The sequence below is a fragment of the Ceratotherium simum genome, chromosome 2 (genome assembly GCF_057802395.1).
Source record: "Ceratotherium simum simum isolate JZ-2026a chromosome 2, ASM5780239v1, whole genome shotgun sequence".
In the NCBI taxonomy this organism is placed as follows: domain Eukaryota; kingdom Metazoa; phylum Chordata; class Mammalia; order Perissodactyla; family Rhinocerotidae; genus Ceratotherium; species Ceratotherium simum.
In genome coordinates, this window is record NC_141901.1 from 8,805,643 (window position 1) to 8,830,358 (window position 24,716).

Here is a 24,716-nt window from a genome sequence, read left to right on the forward strand (position 1 = left end):
CTTGGGTGAGATAAATGCTTGCCTACTGCAACGAGAAACAGAGATGAAAGGATTTCATTGTCATATACTGAGTGGCATCAACAGATCATTGGAACTGTTACCTAACTCTTGCCAGAAAAATTAGTTTAGGGTGAACTCCTCTAAAACCAAATCATCCTTTGTAGCATTTTTCTAATATGCAGTTGACTTATATCAAGAATTTTAGAATGGGTCATTCAGTTCCCCAGGAATACAATTAACAACTAATCCAACTTAGAAGGTTCATAGGGAAATTACATGGCTCAAAATTAGGCGTTAGATGGGCATTTTACTGCCTTTTTTCCCCTATGGCCACATGGTCAATAAATGGCCCAAGCTTTAACAACACCTGCTTCAAACATCTTTTACACTAAACATTATGCCATGTTGTAGGGCACAGACAATTGGAGCCTCCATTCCCCCATTTATCTGGCTGCTTTCTGGATAAGATAGTTTTGAGTCTCCCGAAAGCCAAGAAAAAAGGAAAACACCATTGAGTTATACTTTTATATTTCTTATCTAATAAAAGAAATATACTTTGGTAGTGTCAGAGTCTGATATGAATATAACACCAGAGACAGATAAAGGAACACATTAGGCCAGAGGCCAAGCGTCTTCTCTCCTGAGCAGAAGCTAGTGTCTTTTCCTGTATACTCTTCACCATCTGAGAGAGCTACGTCAAGACAGTCAAACATTTTGGAGTTTCAGGTAGAAGGTCCCTATATTAGCTTCTAAGAGATCTTTAGGGGGCTCAGAGGCATAAAAATCTGGGGTGTGCACACTGCTCGTTACTAAAGATCGAGAAGCGGTCACTTTTTTGCTCAGACCGTAGCAATAGGCTTGTACGCAACCGCTTTCCCCGCCTTCTGTGAACCGCAGGACTTGGAGCTCTCTCCCAAGGGAACCGCAGTTTTCCCTTCCGCCCCGCCGCAGCGCACCCAGAGAACGAATCAAACAGAAGGCACACCAATTGAGCCAACCTCAACAGACGAATCCGGCGGGCGGCGAAACTCCCCCTGAGGCGGAAACGAAGCAAAAGACTTTCCGCTCCAATCAATCAGATGAGAGGAAATGTTGGCACACCCCTTTCCGTCTACCAATCAGCACCTAGCTCGATGGGACTGGCCCATTGCCGCCCGGAAAATGCCTTTTAAATTTTATTAGTATAGCTTTTTCCCCCACCGTCATTCTAGGCCATCCCACGAACTGTGCTCAAAAGAGGAAAACTGAATGCAACAATTCCAAAGCTGGCCAGTCTTGCGGTGAGAAGAGAAACTATAGACCTCTCCCTCAAAACCGTGATATGTACTAGGAAAGACCGGGAGAGGAAAAGGAGGGTTCCGAGTGGCAACTACAATTCCCAAGCGTCCTTGCGCGGACTCGGCGCGCCCAGGACGAAGGGGCGGGCCATTGTAAGGAAGAAGGCTGAGGGTTCTGGGGCTCCTCTCCGACTTCCTGAACGTGAGCCACTGACTGGGCGGGACTTGAGGTGGGCGGGGCGGCGGCAACGCAGGCTCTCGCGCTTTGGCTCCTCCTCCCTCGGGCTCCTCCGCCCGAGGCGTCGGAGGGGGCGTGGTCCGCGCGGAGGCTGGTGGGGGTGGGAGCGCCGCGGGACGTGGGTGACGCGTCTGCTTCCAGCTCAGCGGTGTGTGAGGTGTCGCAGCCCTGCCGGCGATTGGCTGTTGAGAGGCGAGTGCGCAGCGGCCGTTGGTCGCCGGCAACACGGAGGGAGAGCCGGGGCGGGCAGGGGGGATATGGGGCGGCAGTGGCTGCGGCGGTGGCTGGAGGAGGCGGGCGCGGACGAGCCGGCGGCCGCGGCAGCAGCGGCAGTCCCCGGAGTCCTGTGAAGGGCCCCTGTCCGCGCCGCCGTGGGCCCCTCAGAGAGGGCACCCGGCACGCGAGCCGCTGAGCAACCGCTCCCCTAGCGCTGCAGCCCTTCGCACTCTCGGTCCCATCCTCGCGCTCCTGCTCCGGCTCCTCCATCTTGGCCCCGGCAGTGGCGGCTGCCGGGAGGATGTGCCGCCTTCTGGCAGGGGGAAGAAGGAGGAGAAGATGAAGAAGTACCGGCGGGCCTTGGCCCTCGTCTCCTGCCTCTCTCTGTGCTCTCTGGTCTGGTAAGTAGCCGCGACAACATGGGAGTTTCCCAGGAGGGGAGAAGGGGGGAGGGAGGGGCCCAGGTCACACCCCCAGATCATCTTGGCTTTTAGGGTGCGGGTCCCCAAGGCCCCTGTGAAGCGACAAACCCATTACTCTGCGACTCACCCGCTGACTTGGCCTGGCGGCACTTTGTGCGGAGATTTTCGTGTTATATTTTGGAATTTACAGAGACCAGGTGGGAGGGAAGGGTGCCCGGGTAGAAGGGACCACCTGAGTGCCTTTGTACTCGGTTACTCTGCCCCGCGGGGACGGTGGGCTGTGTGAGTAGTGTTCACGTGGGTGCTAGGTAAGTTGCTCGGGTTTACTGCCAGCCACTTGCTTTCGAAGTGTGGTAAGGGCAGAAAGCGTGTCGCATGTGGTGTGTTCCCGACGTGAGATTTGAAAAACGTGAGTGTCATGAGGGTGAGGGTAATGTACAGGCAGTAGTTCTCGTGGCCATTTGTCGCACGGTCTTTGGCCTCGAGCTCTCTCGGGGCTGCTGTTATTGGAAACGTTTGGGAGCGTTATGAAGCACTTTTTCAAGGGGTAGATGATGGGAAGCCCTTGGTTTAGTAGAGTGTGTTAGGTGTGTACGGTAGTTTCTGGTGGCGTGGCTTGGATAATGTCCTTTAGTAATAGAAGTCTTGTATTTTGAAGGCGGGAAGAGGGCTTTGTCTCTAAAGTTTATGGAGTTTCTGTTAATCTCTGGTACATTTGGGGTTTTTTGAGGAGCAAAGAGAGCTTGTCAGTCAAAGGATTGCTATCATTGTACTTGGAAAAGCCATTCTTCCCTCCCAGGGAGTTTCTTCAGAGATGTGTGACATTTGCTGACTGAAAAGATACTTCTTTGGTCATAGTGATTTGCTGTTTGTTATATTCAAATCTAGATAAACTAAGTTTCTTGTTCAGTTTACTTCTGCAAAACACCAGCAGTATTTTCATTTTTATGGGTGCCTAATGGATTACGGAGACACTAGAGTTGTAGAGTTGTTGCTCACCTACGACAATACATAAATAAGAGGAAAAGAAAACACTTGCCTGGCTGAGGAATTTTGATTGGAAGGTGGAAAGACATTTTAGAGAACAAGCAATTTGACCTCTTGTCTTTCATTCCAGACCCTTTTGTTAAGACCAGTACCATCCCCCACTTTCCACTTTTTAGTGTCCTGTTGGGCACATAGAAGTGCATGTAGGAGAGGAGTCCATTCACCTCATTTTAAATTTAAATTTGTACCTGAGATAGCGAAACCTTGTATTCATATCTGCCTCTTTCTGGGGGCTGCCTGGTTGTTTGTAGTTTGTGTATCTTCTCTTTCCTCTTTCTCCTTGATCTTGCTCATCTTTAGACCATGTCATTCTTCTTAGCACTTCCTGAAATGGCTGATAGGGCAAAGAGGTTACACTTTTCATTCAAGTTTAAAACATACTAGTATCTCTGATTTATTTTTTTGAAATATATTTAGCATATAACGTGTAAATTTCTGGTGTACAACATGTTGATTTGACACATTTATGTATTGTAATATGATTGCTGTTGTATTGATATTTAGCATCTCTATCATGTCACATAATTAGCATTTCTTTTTGTGGTGGGGATAATTAAGATCTAGTCTCTTAGCAAGTTTAATGATTATCTTACAATATTGTTGTCTATGTTCATTATGCTGTGCATTAGGTCTCCAGGATTTATTTATCTACTAGTTGCAAGTTTGTACCCTTAAACATGATTTTTTTATTTTATTTTAATTCGATGATGGAGAAGAAATCAAGCATTACAATGTGGTTCTTAAAATCATTTGTGGATTTAAATTAAACATGCTTCTATTACTTTGTGTAATTTCTGGCTATCTTTCGCTTAAGCTAACCTCAATATGGTTTCTCAACTTTATTCATTGGCAGTAGTGAGTAGATCATGACCTGTTAGGGAGAAAATCAGTCAGCCTACTCTTGAAAATAGTAGTCATAAAGTTCTGTAAAGTTTGTTGACTCCATTTGTGAAAAATGGATGTTGAGGATTTAAGTAAAGAGTGTGAAAAGTTTAAGAAACTTTAGCTTAAGAAACAGTTGGTTAGTATATTTTGAGATTTGTTTGGACTGCCAAACTGAGACATTTTAATTATTCTTTCCTGAAGCCATTAAAAGGCATTAAAATAAGATATTTAGGCTTGAGATTTTTTTGGAAAGGTGATGATGAAATTTGGGAAGAGGAGTGGTGTGTGGTGGTGATTGGCAAAGGGTCTAACTCTTGCTACAGTTTGGTCTGTTAGGTCATTTCCCAACGTCTCCATTCCCCCTTAACGGATATGGGTACCTAAAGCCATTGTAGGGTTAGACAAAAGGTTTCTGAAAAGAGTTGATAAGCTCTTCTTAGTAGCCATTTCTGTCGTCTTTGTCATTCATGAATTGTCTCCATTATTTTGTGATCCATTTCTTTTTTAAGTTGTACCATTTTGTAGATTTATGAGTGCTATATGTTTATACTACAGTACTCTAGTTTCTAAGTTTCTGGCCCCCCTCCTACCAATATTACTGTTTTGTTATCACTTTATTTATACTGTCACACTTTTATAGATCTTATGTCACCCCTCTCCTTTTGTCTTTCCTAGAGCCCTAACTAGATTACTTTCACAAAAAACCCGTTGTATTCATTCTGGTTGCTATTTTTTACTTTTGCAAACTTTATGTGATTCTTTATCAAGTAGTACAGAGTATTTTAAGCATAAATGTACTATAGTTGCAGCACGGAGTAATAATGATAGCTAATATTTATTGTCAACTACGTCTGTGTCAAGCCTGTGGTGTATACTTTACATGTTTTAACGCCTTTAATCTTCACAACAACCCTATGAGATGTGAGATAAGTACAGTCATGTGCTACGTAATGACGTTGCGGTCAATGATGGACTGAATATATGATGGTGGTCCCAATCTTATTAGTGGTACTAATCTTATACTTACTATATGGTACTAATTTTATTAGGCTATACCATCTAGGTTTGTGTAAGTACACTCTGTGATGTTTGCACAATAATGAAATTGCCTAACGACGCATGCTCAGAAGATGTCCTGTCGTTAAGCGACACATGACTGTATTGTTGTTAAACTCATTTTGCATTTTATAGTTGAGGAAGTAGAGAAGTTAAGTAAGTTGGCTAAGGTTCAACAGCTCTTAAGTTTTGGAGCTTGGATTGAACCTAGGCAACTTGATTCGTAGCACAGGCTCCTGAGTGCCATGATCCTTTTACTACAGATCAGAAGGCCTGTATTCTAGATACAGCTCCATCGCTTACTAGATATTTGTCCTTGGACATGTTATGTAATTTTTTAAACCTTAATTCTTATATCCTAAAAGTGGGAAAACCAATTCATTCATACTTCAGAGAGTTGATAGGATGAGATATCTTTAAAACAGTGAAGGCGTGTTATCTATATATTTCATCATAAAATCATTTAACAAAGATTTTTCTCATGCATATTGTGTGCCAGATGTTGTTATGGGCATTGGAAACCTAAAAATAGGGTGACCAACTTATGTTGGTTTTAGGGATGAAAACCCATGTCCCAGGAATCACCTGTATTAGTTTCCTATTGCTGATGTAACAAGTTACCAAAAATTTAGTGGCTTAAAACAACACACATTTATTATTTTACAGTTCTGGGGTCAGAAGTCCAAAATAAGTCTTAACTGGGCTAAAAGGTGTCAGCAGGGCTAGTTTCTTCTTGAGACTCTGAGGGGAAGAATCTATTTCCTGACTTTCAGCATCTAGGGTCTGCCTGCATTCTGTGGTTCCTTCCTTGCATCATTCCAACGTTCTGTTTCAGTCCTGCCATCTACTAGTGACTCTGATCCTCCTGCCTCCTTTTACAAACACTCTTGTGATTATATTGGGCCCACCCAGACAATCCAGGATTATGTCCCCGTTTCAAAATCCTTAGTTTAATCACATCTGCAAAGACCTTTTTACCATGTAAGGTAACATATTCAGGGATCAGGACTCAGGCATCTCTGTGGGGCCATTATGCAGCCTAACATACCCTGCTCAGATCTGGCAAACTGGGAAGATTGATCATCACCTAAAGAGGAAATAGACTTGGTCTGTGCCTTAAGCAGGAGACATACAAAATGTTTTGAGTGTGTTCCCCAATCAGTAAAACTTTGTGCATACACCTTTAATATGTGCTTGTTTATAAGTTATATACATACAATTTGATATTAGTATACTAATAATATATTGTATACATAATAAATTATACAAATTAGGTGTTTAAGGAAGATGAGAAAATAAACAATCTAATATTTTCTGTTAACAATACCTTTTTGCTCTCCTTAAAAAAATAATAATTTTTGGTGAGCGCTGTGTGATTGACTGACTAGATTATTTTACATCAGAATGTGCGTGAAGAATAGCTTGTGCTGATTAGGAATCTTCGCCCTGCCATTTTATTGTTGGCTTGTGCTTGCATTGTTATTATCTTTGCAGTCTTTGCAGGACTTCTCCATGCCGTGAGAGTTGTTTTAGTTAAAACTAAATAATATACGTAATCCCTAAATCTCCGTAATTGGGTGCACATGAACTGCAGTGAATCACAATGTGCTGGAAGTAAACCCCAGTTTGTGGAACTTCCACTCTTTCCTCTGGTTTCTGACTATATAGTCCCTGCTATTATTGATGTGTGACTGACCAGCTGACCTTCAGACCAAGTGTGAATCCTTATATTAATCTTAGTAAAGCTTAATTAATTTTTTAAAAATGGACTTTATTTTTTAGAGCAGTTTTAGGTTCACAGCAAGATTGAGCAGAAGGTACAGAGATTTCCCATATACACTCTGCCCCTACACATGCATAGCTTCCTCCATTATCACATCCCCCACTAGAGTGGTTTTATTTTTTTAAGGCTAAACAAATCTATTCTTTTCTCCCTGCGCCCAAAAGGATCCTCTTGGAGAAGCTCGTATTTAGAGCTAATGAGAAGAGCCTGAAACAATTCTTATACATTTATAATATATATATATAAATACATTTATAGATATAATGGAGGTAGTTATAAAGGTCTTTAGGAACACCAAGGGAAGAATTTGTAGTCTAGTTATGGTTGTTGCTAGCTGTGTGTCCTTGGACAAGTTATTCTATGGGCCTCACTTCTCAACCATAAAATGGTTTCAGGATGGATAGTTCATCAAGATGGGAGAATTTTCTTTCAGGTAGAGAGAAGATTCCTGTTGGCTTATCTAGAATATATGTGGGGAGAGATGGGAAGGGAGGCTAGAGCCACATTTTGAAGGGACTTGATTAGTGTGTAGATGAACTCGGATTTTAACGTGACTGAGAGGATGAGCCAGTGAAGTAGTTGAAAGAAGAGAACAGGAGGGTGAGGTAAGAGTGATTTTTTAATTAGATCACTGTGGGGATTAGAATGGATTGGAAGAGCCAGACTTTGGAGGCAGGAAGCCCTAAATCACACTAGGAAAGGGTTGATAGATGTCTAAATCAAGGTGGTCTGTTTTGTTGGCCTTTTTTACCTTAGTAGTAATTTTTCTGAGTATGTCACCCAGTTTTCATTGACTTAAGAGGTCTTATTTCTTGGTTTGTGATTTTATCTCTGTACCCTTTGTTTTGCTTTGTCTTTGATAATTTTAGCTGGTTTCTTGCTCATTTTGTTAATATGCATAAGTGAGCAGAAAAATAAGAAACTGAAAAAATATGTAAGCGTTTTTTTCCTTTTTAAGATAATGACTAGAAATATTCTTGAAAATCCAAACTCTATCTTTCATCTGGAGAAATTTTTTCTCTTGTTTTGTTTCTATAACTTTTTAAAGACTCTAAATCAGTTTCTTTTCTGAATAAAATAATAAGCAAAATAAATAAAACAATAAAATAACGCCTCTTCTCCAAATCATTTGATGACCTAAAAATAGTCTTTCTTGTCCTGGGGATGTAGTGTTCAGCATGGTGACTATAGTCAATAATACTGTATTGCATATTTGAAAGCTGCTAAAAGAATAGATCTTAAAAGTTCTCATCACAAGAAAAGATAATTGTAACTATGTGGTGATGGAAGATGACTAGACTTATTGTGGTGATCATATTGCAATATATACAAATATTGAATCATTATATTGTACACTAAAACTAATATAATGATATGCCAGTTATATCTAAATAAAAAAATAATCTTTCTTGTGGAACTTAATGTGAAAAACTTTGGGAAGAAAAGTTTATCTTTGCTCTGGGATATGCATTCCAAAGAAAGTGTCTGGTACTTACAAGATGTACTGGGTTGTTAAGAACCACGTCAGATTCCTTCAGACAAGTTAGGTGAAGCCAGATTGCCTAAATAGGAAAAAGACTGTGAAAGAAAGTGTGATGAGAAGGTATGACATCTTTGTGTAAAACTCGAACACTTACGTCCAATAAAAAGTGGCGAATAATTTATTTGTAATAGACTTTGAATTATTTTTTAAAGAGCTGGATGTGTTCATAATAACTTCTTTAGATGATTAAACATTTGAGGATATATTGGAATGGATGCAGGTAGTAGGGTCAGCAGGCAACGAAAATACAAAAGGTACCAGCACCTAACTTATCTTTGGGCATTGGTTATTTTATTTTTCAGTTGCTCGTGAACTTCTAAAATTCTTTCACTTTTCTCAGCAATCTGAATAGAGAAGTGAGCCAATACGTATAGCTAGCATTCTAGCGCTTATAATGAAAGGGAAGAGAGAAATTTATAAAAAATTTAAGTGCTTTATTATTCTCTTAAGCCATGTTCAGGTAAATGTTCCTTCAGGTAGGAACATTTATACATATGAAATACTTGTTTAGTAGTTTATACATAACTGGAAAGAAACAGAATACTCTTTATTTGAAACATAATATGTATGCATTGCAGATTGTGCTTTAGTGCCAATTGTATGTTATCTATTTTGTCTTTCAAGGCCATATTTTAAAGTAGTTTCAAAAAATAAAATTGTACATGCCGTAGGGAAACGGGAAATTGCTTTTGAGTATTTGCAGTAAAGAATGTTAATCCCTTGGGATAAACTTGTTTCATAAATGCAGATTTTTTGAAAGAAAGTTTGATTTTACTTTAGAACTTCATTTTTGTAATGAATCACTAGTTAAAATTATTTTATATTTTACATAAAAGTAACACCTAGCTTTGTTAGAAAATGTTTTGTGGCAGTAACATGGCTTATAGGTTATAAGCTAATTTTGTATTTCTTGTGATAGAGTATTTGTAATCTGACAGGAGAAAATATGTAAAGTGCTTAACACAATGCTTTGCTCATAATAAACACTGTTATATAAGTTCTTATTATTCATTTACTCTGGGTACTTTGGTAAAAGTAGGATGGCCGAGGTGTCAGAATTCAGAACTAGGAATCCATAAATTCATTCAAAGTATTATTTGGTTACCAACAGTGGTGAGGTGAGGGATACTGAAGAATCAGGAGACTTGAGCTCTGCCCTCAGGAGTATACAAGCTTGTCAAAATATAGGTACTAGTGTAGTAGAAAGGGCATAAAATTAAATTAGAGCTCGGTTGTAATTCTTTCTTTGCATTATTAATAGTGCATTTACTGGGCGCTTATTTCTGGTTTAAGTGCTTTGTATACACTAACTCATTTTATCCTCATTACAACTCCATTTTAAAGATGAAGAAAGAGAGGCAAAAAGAAGTTAACCAACTTGCCCAAGTTCACAGCTAGTAAGCAATGAGCCAGAACCTAAGTAGGCTGAGTCTGTGCTATTAGGCACTGCTCTGTGCTGCCACTAGGCTGGTAGGTGGCCTCAGGCAAATTTCTTTACCTTTTTTTTGTGTGTCAGTTTTCTTATCTGAAAATGGGGCTGACTGGATTGGCTCAACAAGGAATGGACATGAGAATTATTCTTGAAGCTTTAAAAAAAATACACATGCCTAGGACTCTAACCTTGGAGATTTTGTCTCAGTAAATTTGGAATATTCTTCTGTGTATTCCAGTCATTACTACTAGATTAGATGAATTCTCAGATTTTTTTGAACTTTTAACGTTTTAAGATATCTGATTTGAATGTTAATGAACAATAGGAAAAGCTGAATTGTGTTTAGTAGGTGTTTAAAGAAGGGAAAAATTAAAACTGGAGTTGTCAGGGAAAACTTGACTTGGGTTTAAGGGGAATGACGTGTGGTTCGTAAACTTTGCTTCTGTAGAATACAGGTGCTTCATGAACTGAAACAAGATGTACTGGTGCTGCTAATATGCATAATGGCCTTTACCTAGTGTGTGTGTGTGTGTGTGTGTGTGTGTGTGTGTGTGTGTGTGTACTGAAACAAGATGTACTGGTGCTGCTACTATGCATAATGGCCTTTACCTTGTGTGTGTGTGTGTGTGTGTGTGTGTGTGTGTGTGTGTGTGTGTAGTGGGCAGAGAGTACTTAACTGTCCAGGGGAGAGAGACTTATGAGTAAAAGAGATAATGTACTTGATATGGGTGGCAGTGATAGTATGCAGGCAAGCCTGGGTAGAACGTAAAAGCTATATTTTGGAGATTGTGAAGGGTTTTTCAAGCTAAGACAAGGAGTCAGACAATAAAGATCCAGCAAGAGAAATGGTGTTTCAAGAATGTTATTTTGACATCGTTGTGCTAGATATATGTTAGAAGAGAGAGACTTGGAGGGATGAATACTAAATAAAAAGCAATTGGAGTAATTCAGGTTTGTCATAACAAGGACTTAACTTGGCAGTAGACATGAAGAGGGTACATTGAGCAGAGATTTTGAGGAAGTAAATGATCTGGTTTGGTGATAGATTGGCAAGCTAGCAATGCAGTGCAGTAGAAATAGCATTGGACTAGAATTCAAAAGAACTAAGTTTGCCTCTAAGCAGATCTTGTTCTTCACCACCCCCTATCGTCTATCTCAATGTCAAGAGAGATTTACTGAGGTTTCTCTTTGCTGTGTTCTCTGTAGGATTCTGGTGGACAAAACAAAGTAGCTGCTTTCCTAAGTAGGCTTAGGGCCTACTGTGGTTGAGAGAATAAATTCTAGGGTGTAAAATTATGAGTTCGTGCAATAAAGTTCAAAAAGAAAAGAAAAGTTAATTTTTTTAAAAAAATTTGGTCATCTAGAAGAATTGGAGGTGTTCAAAAAGAAATGGAAGAGTTGCAAAGGGTTTGAAAGGAGAAGGAGCTGCTAGCTGAGGCGAGTGGAATATCCAAGTGGAGACATCATACAGGCACTTAAAAATGCAGACTTCAGTGCAGGTAAGATTTGGGCTGGAGTTATCCTCATAGAGGGGATCATTTTTGAAACAGAATATTTGACTGAACATGGGGCCTCTGCAGATACTTAGAATAAAGAAAGGTGCCAAGCACAGTAAGCTCTGAAGGGAAGGAGGAAACTGATTTGAAGTGAGAGACAGGAAAGTGGTTTAAGGAGGTCATTTAAATGGTCAGCAATATAAAATGTCTCAGATAAGGCTGAAAAGCTTGAAAACTGAGAAAAGGGCCTTGTTTTCAAAAGAGGCAAGTGATTGATAAGCTTTTGGGAGTGGAAATAGAAGATATTTGGAGAGCTGGTAGGCGTGAGTTCTCACACATGTGTTAACCAGAGAGAGAGAAGAGGCTAGAGTAGCCTTATACTTGCATGCTTCAACCCATTTTACACAATGCCACTAGATTTATCTTACTGACACACAACTTTGACTATGTTAGCCCCTTGCTAAAACATCTTTCAGAGGCTCCCTTTTGCCTGAAGGGTAAAAATTTAAACCCTCATGTTAAAGGCCTGAAATCTGGCCCAAACCTACTTTTGTAGCTTTATTTTCTACTGTTCCTTAGATGGGCTTTCTGTTGTAGCATGGCTAACCTGTTAGCCTGGAAGTAATTTATTTGGGTACTATATTTGTAGTTTTGGATTGAAAATTAAGGTAGCATAGGTATTGTGACTTAAGTTTTATAGGCTAAGTGTATCTTATGCAGTTTCTTAAAATATACCATTGTCAAGTAAGTTTAGTATATAATTATTTCCAGCAGCTTTGAGGACAAATTGTATTGGCTGAATTTCTAATGGTATGTTAAGCTATAAAAACAGAACATACCACATTGTGTAATAATTGCTTTACCATGTTGGATCCATGAACTTATAGGCCAATTTAGTGAAACAGTTCTCTAATACATTTTGATATGTGGAATATTTAAGCTAAGAGGATTTAAGACCAGTCCTACATCAGAGTGAAGATTAAAGATGAGAACTGTGGAGATTCAAAGGTTTGATTAGAAGCAAACACTAGAACATGAATAGTTTTCTTCAGCTAAGCTCTACAGTTCCATGTGATTTGATTGGGGACTGCTGAGGCAAGCAGATAGAATAAAAACTGGGAGAAGAAAGGGGTACAGTGTGACCTCTTACCTACCAGCAGATAGAACTAGCAGAAGACAAACAACCTTAAAAGAACCCGCAAGCTGATAATAGGTTAAGAGGAATATATGTCTTTTAATACATTGTGATTGAAAGAAAGTAGGGTGCTTATTAAGCACAGGAACCGGAGGCCCAGGTATCTTTTGGTCTTGTTTAGCCAGTTTTTGACCAAAGTGGATTCCATATTATTCACCCATTTCCCACAAGTCTCTCAGTACTTAATAGAATTTCTGTTAATTTTTTCAAATTTCCAGGCAGTAATGTTCAAAAAACTGTAATTTTCACTGTTAACTGAAAGATAAGTTCTACCGTCCTACCTCCATGTTTCATATAGGTGTCTTTTTCCTGGAATACATTTTTTTTTTTGAAGGGGGATGTGGCCAGGGCGTTACTTTAAAACACACTGCCCTAATTGAATGGCCAGCACTGTGTTTCTGTACTAGGGATTAGATTTTTACTTATGTTTAAGAAGCAATTCTTCATTGCCAGTTCAGCTCTTTCTGTTACTCTGGGGTCTCTGATTACTGGGCTCTCCCTTTTGTAAGCTCTTATTTAAAGCTGTTCCAATCTATAGTCAAAGGAAGAGCTCTGTAGATCACTGTGCTGAGAACAGGACAGTAAGTTCTCAGCCCTAAAGGTGCACAATGTTGTGTGAAAAACAGAAATATAAACAGTTTCAGTTCAGAGTTGTAGTAAGTGCTCAGATAGAGATATGCCTGAGGGCTGTGGGAATTTAGAGGAGGGCTACCAAACCCCAGCTTGTGGAAATCAGGAAAGTCTCCTACTCCATAATAGCTCCTGCCCCCAGATAAAAGAAGAATGATAAGAATTTAGTCAGGTTTTGAATGGTGAGGAGTGAGGGGCAGAACATTCTTGGAAGAGAGAACAGCATGAGCCAGAGACAGGGAAGCATGAGACAGCATGGTATGTGTTCAAGGAACAACTACAAGTAGTTCTGTATCACTGAACCATAAAGTAGGAGGCAGGGAGTGGCAGGAAATATGAAGCAGAAGACTTAGGCAATAGAAGAATTTTAGAGATTTTTAAATATCACGCAAGGAAGTTTGTGTTTTGTCATGTAGGGTCTATGAAAGGTCTTAAGCAGGGGAATGGTAGCTTGATAACTTAGTATTAGGTTTTTGGCAGTGGTTTGCAGGAGTGATTTGCAGAGGTAGCAGGATAGGAATTAGGGAGCTCTGTTAGGAGGTTGCTCTAGGTAAGAGATGAGGGCTTGAGCTAAGGCAGTCATAACAGGGATGGAGAAATAGATTACATAAATTTAAGGTAAAATAAACTAGAGATGGTGGAGGGACGGTGAAGCAAAAGGAGTAGTACAGATGTTTTTCAGATTCCTAACTTGAGGACTGGGTAGGATAAGCAGTACTACGTGGTGAGACCAAGGATATAGGAAGAGGAGACTTGGAGAAGGAAGATACTGTGTTCACGTTTGAGTTTGTTGTTTTTAACATGTCTTGGAACATGAAGGAAGAGAGATTCAACTTTTAAATGAGCTTAATTCATTCTCCACCTTAATATAGGGTATCATTGAAGGGTTTTATGGAATGGATCAGTTAGGAGAAGATAATAAGTACTAAGAATTAAAGTTTTGGTAGCCATCCACTGAAAACCATGAAAGTAGATGAAATCTCCCAAGAAATGCATAGAGTATAAAGGGAAGACTGAGAACAGAAGCCTGGAAGCAGCAGAATTTAGGTAGTGAGCAGAGGCAGCATATCGAAAGAGACTCAGAAGAGAGTGGTCAGAGAGAGATGAGAAGAAGTGTGTAATTTGACAAGCCAGAGAAGGAGAGGGTTTCAAGTGGAAACAGTAGTCAGAGGTACCACATGCAGCTGAGAAATCAAAAAGGGTAAATTCTGCCACAACCATACCAATTTCAGTGGTATAATGAGAGCAGAAACTAGAATTCAGTGGGCTGAGGACTGAGTAGAAGGTGAAGTTGAGACTACAGGTATACACTAATCTGGGTTTGATAAGTGAAAGAAGATGGAAAGGACAATAGCTGGTAACAGTTAACATTTGAGTGCATGTTCTGTGCCAGGCTAAGCACAGCACATGCATTGTTTCATCTTCTTTGTAATAACTCAGTTTTACAGTATTGATATTGAGGCAAGTTATGTACATACACAGGTTTTGTAATTTGTCCAAGAACATGCAACTAATAAATTGGGGATTGGGATTAACACTCGGGTCTCTTTATTTTATTGAGGTCATAATAGTTTATAACATTGTGAAATTTCAGTTGTACCTTATTATTTGTCGGTCACCACATATATGTGCCCCCTAACCCCTTATGCCCACCCCCCAACCCCCTTCCTGTCTGCTAACCACTGATCTTTTCTCTTTGTCCACATATTTGTTTATCTTCCACAAATGAGTGAAATCATATGGTGTTTGTCTTTCTCTGTCTGGCTTATTTCACTTAACGTAATACCCTCAAGGTCCATCCATGTTGTTGCAAATGGGACGATTCTGTCTTTTTTCATGGCTGAGTAGTATTCCATTGTATATTTATACCACATCGTCTTTATCCATTCATCAGTCAGTGGGCACTTGGGTTGCTTCCATGTCTTGGCTCTTGTGAATAATGCTGCAGTGAACATAGGGGTGCATAAGTCTCTTTGAATTGTTGGTTTCAGGTTCTTTGGATAAATACCCAGTAGTGGGATAGCTGGGTCGTATGGTATTTCTATTTTTAATTTTTTGAGAAATCTCCATACTGTTTTCCATAGTGGCTGTACTAGTTTGCATTCCCACCAGCAGTGTATGAGGGTTCCCCTTTCTCCACATCTCCAACATTTGTTGTTTTTTGTCTTGGTAATTATAGCCATTCTAACAGGTATAAGGTGATATCTCATTATAGTTTTGATTTGCATTTCCCTAATGATTAGTGATGTTGAACATCTTTTCATATGCCTCTTGGCCATCTGTATATCATCTTTGGAAAGATGTCTGTTCATATCCCCTGCCCATATTTTGATCGGGTTGTTTGTTTTTTTGTTGTTGAGTTGTGAGTTCTTTATATATTTTGGAGATTAACCCCTTGTCGGACATATGATTTGTAAATATTTTCTCCCGGTTGGTGGCTTGTCTTTTCATTTTGTTCCTGGTTTCCTTTGCCTTGCAGAAGCTCTTTCGTCTGATGTAGTACCATTTGTTTATTTTTTCTTTTGTTTCCCTTGCCCAAACACTTGGGTCTCTTGACTCTGAAGTCGGTGCCCTAGCCACTACACTACAAAGTGTCATATTTATCACTTGTTGCCACTATCTAAATCATGAGGTAAACATTGTTCTTGCTTTGTGATAGTTTTATATTTTTGTTATGCTATAACTAGCCGTCACTAATATCATCAATTGTTAAGTGAGTGGAGTTATTTTCTCACCATTCTTTTATCTGTTGACCAGAGAATATTAAATATAAAATATAGCAATACAGAAAGATCATAGGATTTGGAGAGAGAGAGATCTAGGTTTGCAGTTACAAGTTGAGTGACTTTGGGCAGGTTAACTTCTTAGCTTTAGTTTATTTGTAAAAATTAGATTAATCCTTTAAATGGCTTGACAAGTTAAAAGAAATAGAAACATGACTTTTTTCTCCTAGAAACATCAGATGCTTAGGATTGGATTGATCATACTCAGTTTATACCACATTCTGCATGGGTCCCCGTTTTTGCTCCATTTTAGATCATTACTCTTTTATCTTCTTTGTCACTCCTATTTACGCTCATTTTAGGCATTTACCCTAGAGTATATTTGATGTGTTTTTCCAGTCAACCTTCATGTATTTATTTAGATGTGTGTTTTCTTCCAAAATAATGTTGTTTTGTTTATATGTTTTAAAATTTAGACAAATGGTATAATGCCATTAGTGTCATTCTTTTTCCTACTTTTTTCCATTTAACACTTTTTTTTTTAACTTGCTTTAGTTACAGCACTCATCATTAAAATGAATTCTCAGTAGTTAATGATGTAGCAGATGCCTTCAGGAAGGCCTGATTTCATTCATTCATTCATTCAACAGGTATTTATTGAGCACGTTGTGTGTAGGCTGCTTCTAAAGAGAGACTTTGTGCCAACGAATGCCTTTGGGAGTATTCTGTTCCAGTTGCCGGTCTCTTGTTATCCTAGTACTGCTATAGTCTAATTAGAGTGATTTTGTAATAAATTTAATTATCTGGCAAGGTGAACCACATGCCTTTGCTTTTTTTGTTAATTCAGTTATTGTTGAACCACTTTTTTCCATATCACATTTAGAACAATAGGATCTTTCAGGTATTTTGATAGGAGTTATATTTGAATGATGACTTACTTTGGGGAGAATTGCTGTCTTTACATTGCTGTCACCAGCATTCCATCTGTGAACATACTATGTCTTCATTTATTTATCTCTTTATTTTATGATTATTACCAGAGTTAAATTTTTTGTCTATAAGTGGTTGTGTATTATTTTTCTTAGGTTAATTTCTAAATTATTTTATAGTTTGTTATCAATAATAGTTTATTTTCTGTTTGGTTATTGCTGGGGAGGAAAATACTGACTTTTTTGTTTCTTTTATTTTTAAATGGAGGTAATTTGCATACAGTGAAATGCACATTATTAACTATATAGTTGGATCAGTTTTCACAAATGCGCAAATCTCTGTAACCCACACTGTCTAGATACAGAACATTTCCATCACCCCAGAATGTTCTCTCATGTCCCTTTCTAGCGAATCCCGCAAAGCAACCAACAATTTGATTTCTATCACTGTGGATTAGTTTTGCTAATTCTGGAACTTGATCCAAATGGAATTATACAGTATTTATTCTTGTGCCTGGCTTCTTTCATTCAGCGTAATGTTTCCAAGATTTATCCATGTTGTTTGATTCATCAGTAATTCGTCCCTTTTTTTGCAAGTAATAGTACATTGTATGAATATACTACAGTTTGTTTATTCTGTTGTTGCTGCTTCCAGTTTTTGGCTATTAGGAGTAAAAGCTGCTGGAGACATTTTTGTACAAGGCTTTTTGTGGATATAGTTTTCATTTCTCTAAAATTGAGAAGTACCTAAAATTGGAATTGCAAGTGCCAAAACAGATGGATATCGTATGCTTCTGGATGTCATACCCTGAGAAAGACACAACCTCACTTATGAAGGATTCCAGCCAGGAATACATAACCTGAATCTGGTCATGATGAAACATCAGACAAATCTCAACAAAGGACCGTATTATTTAAAAATAAAAGGACGGTGTCCTTCAAAAATGTCAGTGCCACATAAGATAAAGGCCAAGAACTATTCCAGGTTAAAGAAGGCTGAAGACGCATGACAAATACAGGACTTTATCTTAGACTCAATTCTGTACTTTTCTTGTGGGGGAAATGCTATAAGGACATTATTGGGTTAATTGACAAAATTGCAATATAGATAGTAGATTAAAGTATTGTGTCAATGTAACATTTACTGAAGTTGATAACTGAACCATGGTTATGTAAGAGAATATCCTAATTCTGTGGAAATACCTGCTAAGGTATTTAGAGAGAAATTACATGGAGGAGGGGGAGAGGGAGGGTGAGCCGGTTTGCCAGGAGCAAATGGCAAATGATGGAACACTTGGGGCAAAATGTTAGCAATAGGTTGATGTGGATAAAGAGTCTGTGGATGTTCTTTGTACTATGCTGGCAGTTCTCCTGAAAGTTTGAAATTATTTCCAAACAAAAAGTGAAAAAAAACTGGGTTGGAATTTCCCTCTTGTATATGTAAGTTGTTGACTGATCCACTCAAATTTCTTTAATTATCATTAGTTTATTCTAATTTTTGTATATTTTGTGCCAATTTTGCTATTTTTCTAGAAACATCCATTTCTTGTAAGTTTTCAAATATATTTGTATATATATTTTGTAATATAGTTCAAAAAAATCTGTTTTGTGCATGGTTATTTTGTGTTTCTATACCATATTTTGTTAATTCACGTCACTGACTCTCCTTGATCGGCTTTGCCAGAGGTTTGTCTTTTTAATATGTTCTTCAAAGAATCAACTTTTGGTTTTCTTAATCTTCTTTGTTCAGTGATTTTTGTCCTTATATCCTTCCTTTTTTCTTTGGATTTACACTTTTATCTTTTTGAGTTGAAAGGTTAGCTCTTTTGTTTTCAGTGTTTGTTTCCAAATGTGTCCAGAAGTATAGTTTTTGTGCTGTTGTCTTATCCGCAGTACATCAGTTTTGACCTGTTGTTTTCCACTATAATATTTCATAGTGTTCCTTACTGTTTTCTCTTTAGCTGAAGGATTATTCAGCTGCATAATTTTTGTTTCCAGGTTTAGGATGTTGTTAGCTATCTTTTTGTTATTTCAAATTTTGTTGCAATGTGGTTGGAGAGTATAGTTTATTAGATTTTGAGTCTTTGGAATTTGGGTCTTCTTTTGAGTCAGTATTTGCAAAATATTCCATATGTGCTTGAAAAGAATGTTTAATTTGTATTTGTTATAAAGTTCTATATATTTGATCAAGCTTATTTCTATGTATAATATAAATCTCATGTTTCTTAGGTTTTGTCCATCTATTTTGTGAGAGGTAATTTAAAATAGGCAACGATAATTTTTGGTTATTCTGTTTCTACCTGTAGCTTTGCTTTGTCAGTGGTTGTTGTATGTATTTTGAAGTGATAGTGTTAGGTGCATATATATTTGTAATCATATCTTTTTACTAATAGATAATAAATCTCTCAGTGACATGTTTTTCAATTAAATTCAATTTTGTCTACTTAAATTCAATTTTGGCTACCTAATTAAAGTTGCTACTTTTTTTCATGTTTTCTCAGTATATCTTTACTCAAATTTTTTTTTTTGTGAGGAAATCAGTCCTGCGCTAACATCCATGCTAATCCTCCTTTTTGCTAAGGAAGACTGGCTCTGAGCTAACATCTATTGCGAATCCTCCTCCTTTTTTTCCCCAAAGCCCCAGTGGATAGTTGTATGTCATAGTTGCACATCCTTCTAGTTGCTGTATGTGGGACGCCGCCTCAGCATGGCTGGAGAAGCAGTGCGTCAGTGTGCGCCCGGGATCCGAACCTGGGCCACCAGTAGTGGAGCACGTGCACTTAACCGCTAAGCCACGGGGCCGGCCCACTTGACTCAAATTTTTAATGAGTTGAAAATTGTGCCTAACATTTCCTAATAAGGCTCTGTATCTAACATAATATCTGGTACCTGTTGGGTAGAGTCTTAAGTGCGTATATAGTTTCTTCAGTATAACTCAGAGGGAAACAGCATTGGAAAGTTTGACAGACTCCAGTTTAGTTTTGACCCACCTCCACCTGCCACCCCCCCGCCCCCCCCAATATTAGATTTGGCTTATTTGCATACTAGCCTATTCTTTATTGCACTTTGATGTGTTCTGGAATTTATTATTGCCTTATTTTGCTAGATTTCTTTGATAAGATTATACCAAGTGATTGTTAAAGATAGCTAGTTCAGTGTTTCTGTGCTGGGCGGATGTAGAATGCCATCATTCTAAGCCAATGATATTTAAAAATGGTGGTTCCTCAGTCACTTTCACATTAGAGAATGCTTTCTCCCTTCTTAATGAAGTCTTCCTTGGCACTTCAAGGCTTAATTCAGTTGCTGTCTCCTCTAGAAATATTTCCCTGTGTCCTCCTGTTCTCTTTGAACAACTAATTGATACTCCCTTTACCCTAGCACTTAAACCTTAACTATTATTTTTTGAAACATTTAATTGTAACACGCCCTTTAAAACAGCAGGATGCCCACCTAGCAATATTAGATTATAGGTTGCCATTACAAGAAAACCTTCAGTCACTATACATTCAAGTTGAAAACCTTCCTTCAAGAAAAAACTATGTAGAAATATAATTTCTAAAGTGAAAGCAATCAGGTTTAAGAAAAGATTAAAGTCTCTAAAATCTGCCTTTTGAACCTAGGAATTTGTTTCATTTAGTGTCGTTTGGATGCAGACATTCATTGCTTCTATACCTGTAGTATTTTTTTTAAACTAGTAGCAGTTATCTAAAAGAAGTTTTGTGGAAATTATAGGCAAATAAATATTTGTCATTAAAATAGATGAATACATATGTAGTCTCTATTAATATATGTTAAGCATATTTCTTGGAGAGTGAACAAAAAAAGATAAGATGTTGATGATATAAATAAATTAAAAAGGAGCACTCAACAATTCCTAATAATATTTCTATTGTTGGTAAGCTATGTACAGTTTATAATTTAGGCAGATACTTTTTGTCCGTTTTAAAGAATTCCAGTCTGGCAACTATACCCAAGAAGGGTATTACAATAATATATGTAGAAAATAAGTACAACATTGAATTATTTTTTCTTTCTATTTAAAAAATTGACAGAATTCCAAAACTTCTTCTTGTGGGAATTTAAAAACATACTGAAAAGTAGAACGAAGAGTATAATAACCCCCATGCACTCATTGCCTAGCTTCAATAATGATCAACCTTTTAACAATCTTGTTTTATTTCTCTCTGCTCCACTTTTTAAAACAGCTTTATTGGGGGCATAGTTGACTTATAATAAACTAGGCCTACTTAAATTGTACAATTTGGTACCTTTGGCATATGTATACATCCATGAAACCATCACCACAAGCAAGATAGTGTACACATCATTACCCTCAGAAATTTTCTCATGCCCTTTGTAATCCCTTCCTCCTGACCTTCCTCCAGGCAACCGCTGATCTGCTTTCTATAGCTATAGTTTATTTTGCATTTTTCTATAGTATTATATAAACGGAATCATACATTATATACTGTTTTTTTGTCCGGCTTCTTTCATCGAGCATAGTTATTTTGAGATTTACCTATGGTGTTGTGTGTATCAAGTTCATTCTTTTTTGTTGCTGAATAGTATTCCATTGCATGGATAAACCACAAGTTGTTTTATCCATGTTTCTGTTGGTGGACATCTGAGGATTTTTTTTTTTCAGTTTTTGACCATTACCAATAAAGCTGCTGTGAACTTTTGTGTTTTCCTTTCTCTTGAGTAAATACCTAAGGGTGGAATGCCTGGATCATATGTACGTGTATGTTTCACTTTTAAAGAAATGCCACATTGTTTCCCAGAGTGGTTGTACAGTTTTACATTCCCACCAGCAGCTTATGAGAGTTCCATACGCTGGAACTTCCATAGTTTTTGCAACACTTAGTATGATCAGTCTTTTAAATTTTAGCCATTCTAATAGATATGTAGTGGTATCTTATTGTGGTTTTTATTTGCATTTCCCTGTGACTAATGATGTTGAGCATCTTTCATGTGTTTATTTGACATCCTATGTCTTCTTTGGTGAAGTGACTGTGAAAATCTTTTGCCCATTTTTTAAAAAGTTGGGTTGTTTGTTTCTTATTATTGAGTTTTGAGAGTTTTTTATACTTAATACAAATCTTTTATCAGATATATGTGTTGCAAATATTTTTTCCCAGTCTGTAGTTTGTCTTCTCGTTTTCTTAAGTGTATTTTGCAGAACATAAATTTTTAATTTTGATGAAATCCAGTTTATCAATTTTTTCTTTCATGGAGTGTGCTTACTTTTAAAATAAACTTTTATTTTGGAATAGTTTTAGGTTTACAGACAATTTGCAAAGGTAGTACAGAGAGTTACCGTATACCCTTCACTCAGGTTCCATGAATGCTAACATCTCATTAACCATGGTACATTTGTCAAAATTAAGAAATTAACATTGGTACAACACATGGAACATTCTTTTTATGTCATATATAACTTTTTGCATAGTAATTTTCTGGCAGAAGGGGCAGGTGGTGGAATATTTTTAAACTAAGACATACTATAGTTTCACTTATAAATACTTCAATGAAAGTGAACACATTTTGGAAGGCAGCTATATGGAGTTATTTCACGTACAGGGTACCAGCCTAACTACCCACTGACTTAAATTCCTCAGTATAATTCTGTTATGTCAAAGCCAGAATCCATGGGCCAGCCCCGTGGCTTGGTGGTTAAGTGAGCGCGCTCCACTGCTGGCGACCCGGGTTCGGATCCCGGGCTCACACCGACGCGCTGCTTCTCCGGCCATGCTGAGGCCGCGTCCCACATACAGCAACTAGAAGGATGTGCAGCTATGACACACAACTATCTACTGGGGCTTTGGGGAGAAAAAATAAATAAATAAAATCTTTAAAAAAAAAAGCCAGAATCCAGCGTTAACAACGTAATCAAGTAATTGACCTGGAAATCATGTGCAAATGACCTCCTGAAGAAATGGAAAGACTTTCACTACTGTATCCCTTTTATCAAGTTTTACCTTTTTTTCTCCATTAATAGTTATTTTGAGTACCAAATACAACATCAGTGGTCATGACTTGAAACCTCTTGCCTGTAAATTGTAGTAGTAATTGTGGTTTTACAGTATAACATAGCTGATGTAGTGGTAATTCATTTGCTTTATATCCGTTTTGAGGCCCTTCTTCAGGAAACATTTAAATAAAAGAAGATCAATGAAAGACAGCCATGCTCACACTAGGCATATTCTTGAAATGCTATCCCAACTTAAATTTTATTTTTATTACTTTCCACCTCCCATCAGACCCTAATAATAATTTGCTATACGCCAGAGCTTTTGAAATTGTTGTTTAAATGTCTTGAGGAAGTTATGTGGCAATTTCAGCTCTTAGATAAATTTTTTCTAATTAGGTCATTCTGACTTTATATCAGCTGAAATTTTATCTAGTTATTTTTGATTTGATTATTTTTTCATGGAATTTGTTAATTGACTTAATGGTTGCTGCGAGTTTTTCTTCATGTTTTAAAACATAAGGGAATAGTGCTAATTTTTTGTACCTGGGTCTCCTGTTTGCAAAGCTTTTTAAAAAACATTTACAGTTGCTTGTATAAGTAAAACTGATTTGTCACATTTCTTAGACATTCATTGAAAGGCTATTTCTTTTTTTGTGATTCTCTGTTAAAGAGAATATAAAGCTAGAGAACACAAAGCTAGATATAGTGGTATTTTTACCCTTTCCGCCCTCAGCCTCAAAATTCCTACCCAGAAAATGATTTTATTTTGCATAAGAATATTCTACATATGCAGTATAGTATATGTGAGCATATTCATACATATATTTTTAGTTGAAAATTGTTTTTGAAAAATTTGGAAGAATTTACTCGGTTATTTGTTGAATATTTGCCATGTGGCTTTGCTAGGTTTTCTAAATATGTTGCTTGGTTGTATCATTTAGATTTAAACATCAACTACATGTAAAAGGAAATCACAGTTGATTGGCAGAACATTTACAACACTGCTGTCTTGATAAGGTAGTAAGTAGATAAGATTACCAAAAAAAATTCCATTTCTAGCTTTGTGTAAAGAAAAATTTAAAATCCAAGGTCTGCTCAACATAAGATTTCTTTTAAAGATAATTTTTCAACCATGTAGACTTTACTTTGGTTCATTTTGTTATAGATTTACTGTTTATAATTCCTTTAAACATTTTTCTTGCTCAAAACCAGATGGTCATTTTTTTTGAAAAGCATACACACACACACATTTTATAACTACTAGTACTTGTGACTACTAAGATTTTCAGACTTGATGTTAGTGATATTTTCGGTAAGCACAATACTAGCATATATGATACACTTGTTTCACTGAAGTGTGTAAAAGTTTGGTATCCTAAATGGCACTCAAATGTGATTTTTACAAGACATTTAATTACATCTACTCAGAAAGTTAATACCTTCCAATATGAATGGTAAATCCTCTGCCACATTGGTAGGGAGGAGTTGGCAAAAAGGAATAAATATCCTCTTGGTTTCCAGATTCTCTTTTTTGAGTGTGTGTGTGAGGGGATGCTGGGTGGATGAGTTGTGGAGTGGTAGTGGTGGAGGTGGTGGTGGTGATGGGAGAGGAGTAAAAAGTGACTGAATTTTCTGTTATGTGCTACAAAACACATAACAGAACCCCACAGAACCCTCATTCATTTAACAAATATTTATTAAGCACTTGATTTATTTTTTAATTTTTATTTATTTCTTTTTCCCCCAAAGCCCCAGTAGATAGTTATATGTCCTAGCTGCACATCCTTCTAGTTGCTGTATGTGGGACGCGGCCTCAGCATGGCCAGAGAAGCGGTGTGTCGGTGTGCGCCCGGGATCCGAACCTGGGCCGCCA

General features: G+C 37.7%; 1 protein-coding gene and 1 pseudogene across 4 annotated transcripts in view; one reads left to right on the forward strand and one right to left on the reverse strand.

Moving 5' to 3' along the window:
* Positions 1 to 430: 430 nt before the first annotated feature.
* On the reverse strand, positions 431 to 1,985 carry LOC147917737 (uncharacterized; annotated as a pseudogene).
* SUCO (SUN domain containing ossification factor) overlaps positions 1,776 to 24,716 on the forward strand; it is an 87,106-nt gene continuing 64,165 nt past the window's right edge. For 2 of the 4 annotated variants that reach the window (XM_087437980.1, XM_014783412.2), the window contains exon 1: positions 1,776 to 2,132. In XM_087437980.1, coding sequence (XP_087294106.1) covers positions 2,071 to 2,132 — 62 coding nt within the window. In that variant the 5' untranslated portion in view covers positions 1,776 to 2,070. The remainder of the gene's footprint in view (positions 2,133 to 24,716) is intronic. The other 2 variants (XM_087437972.1, XM_004425034.3) reach the window with 1 other exon arrangement.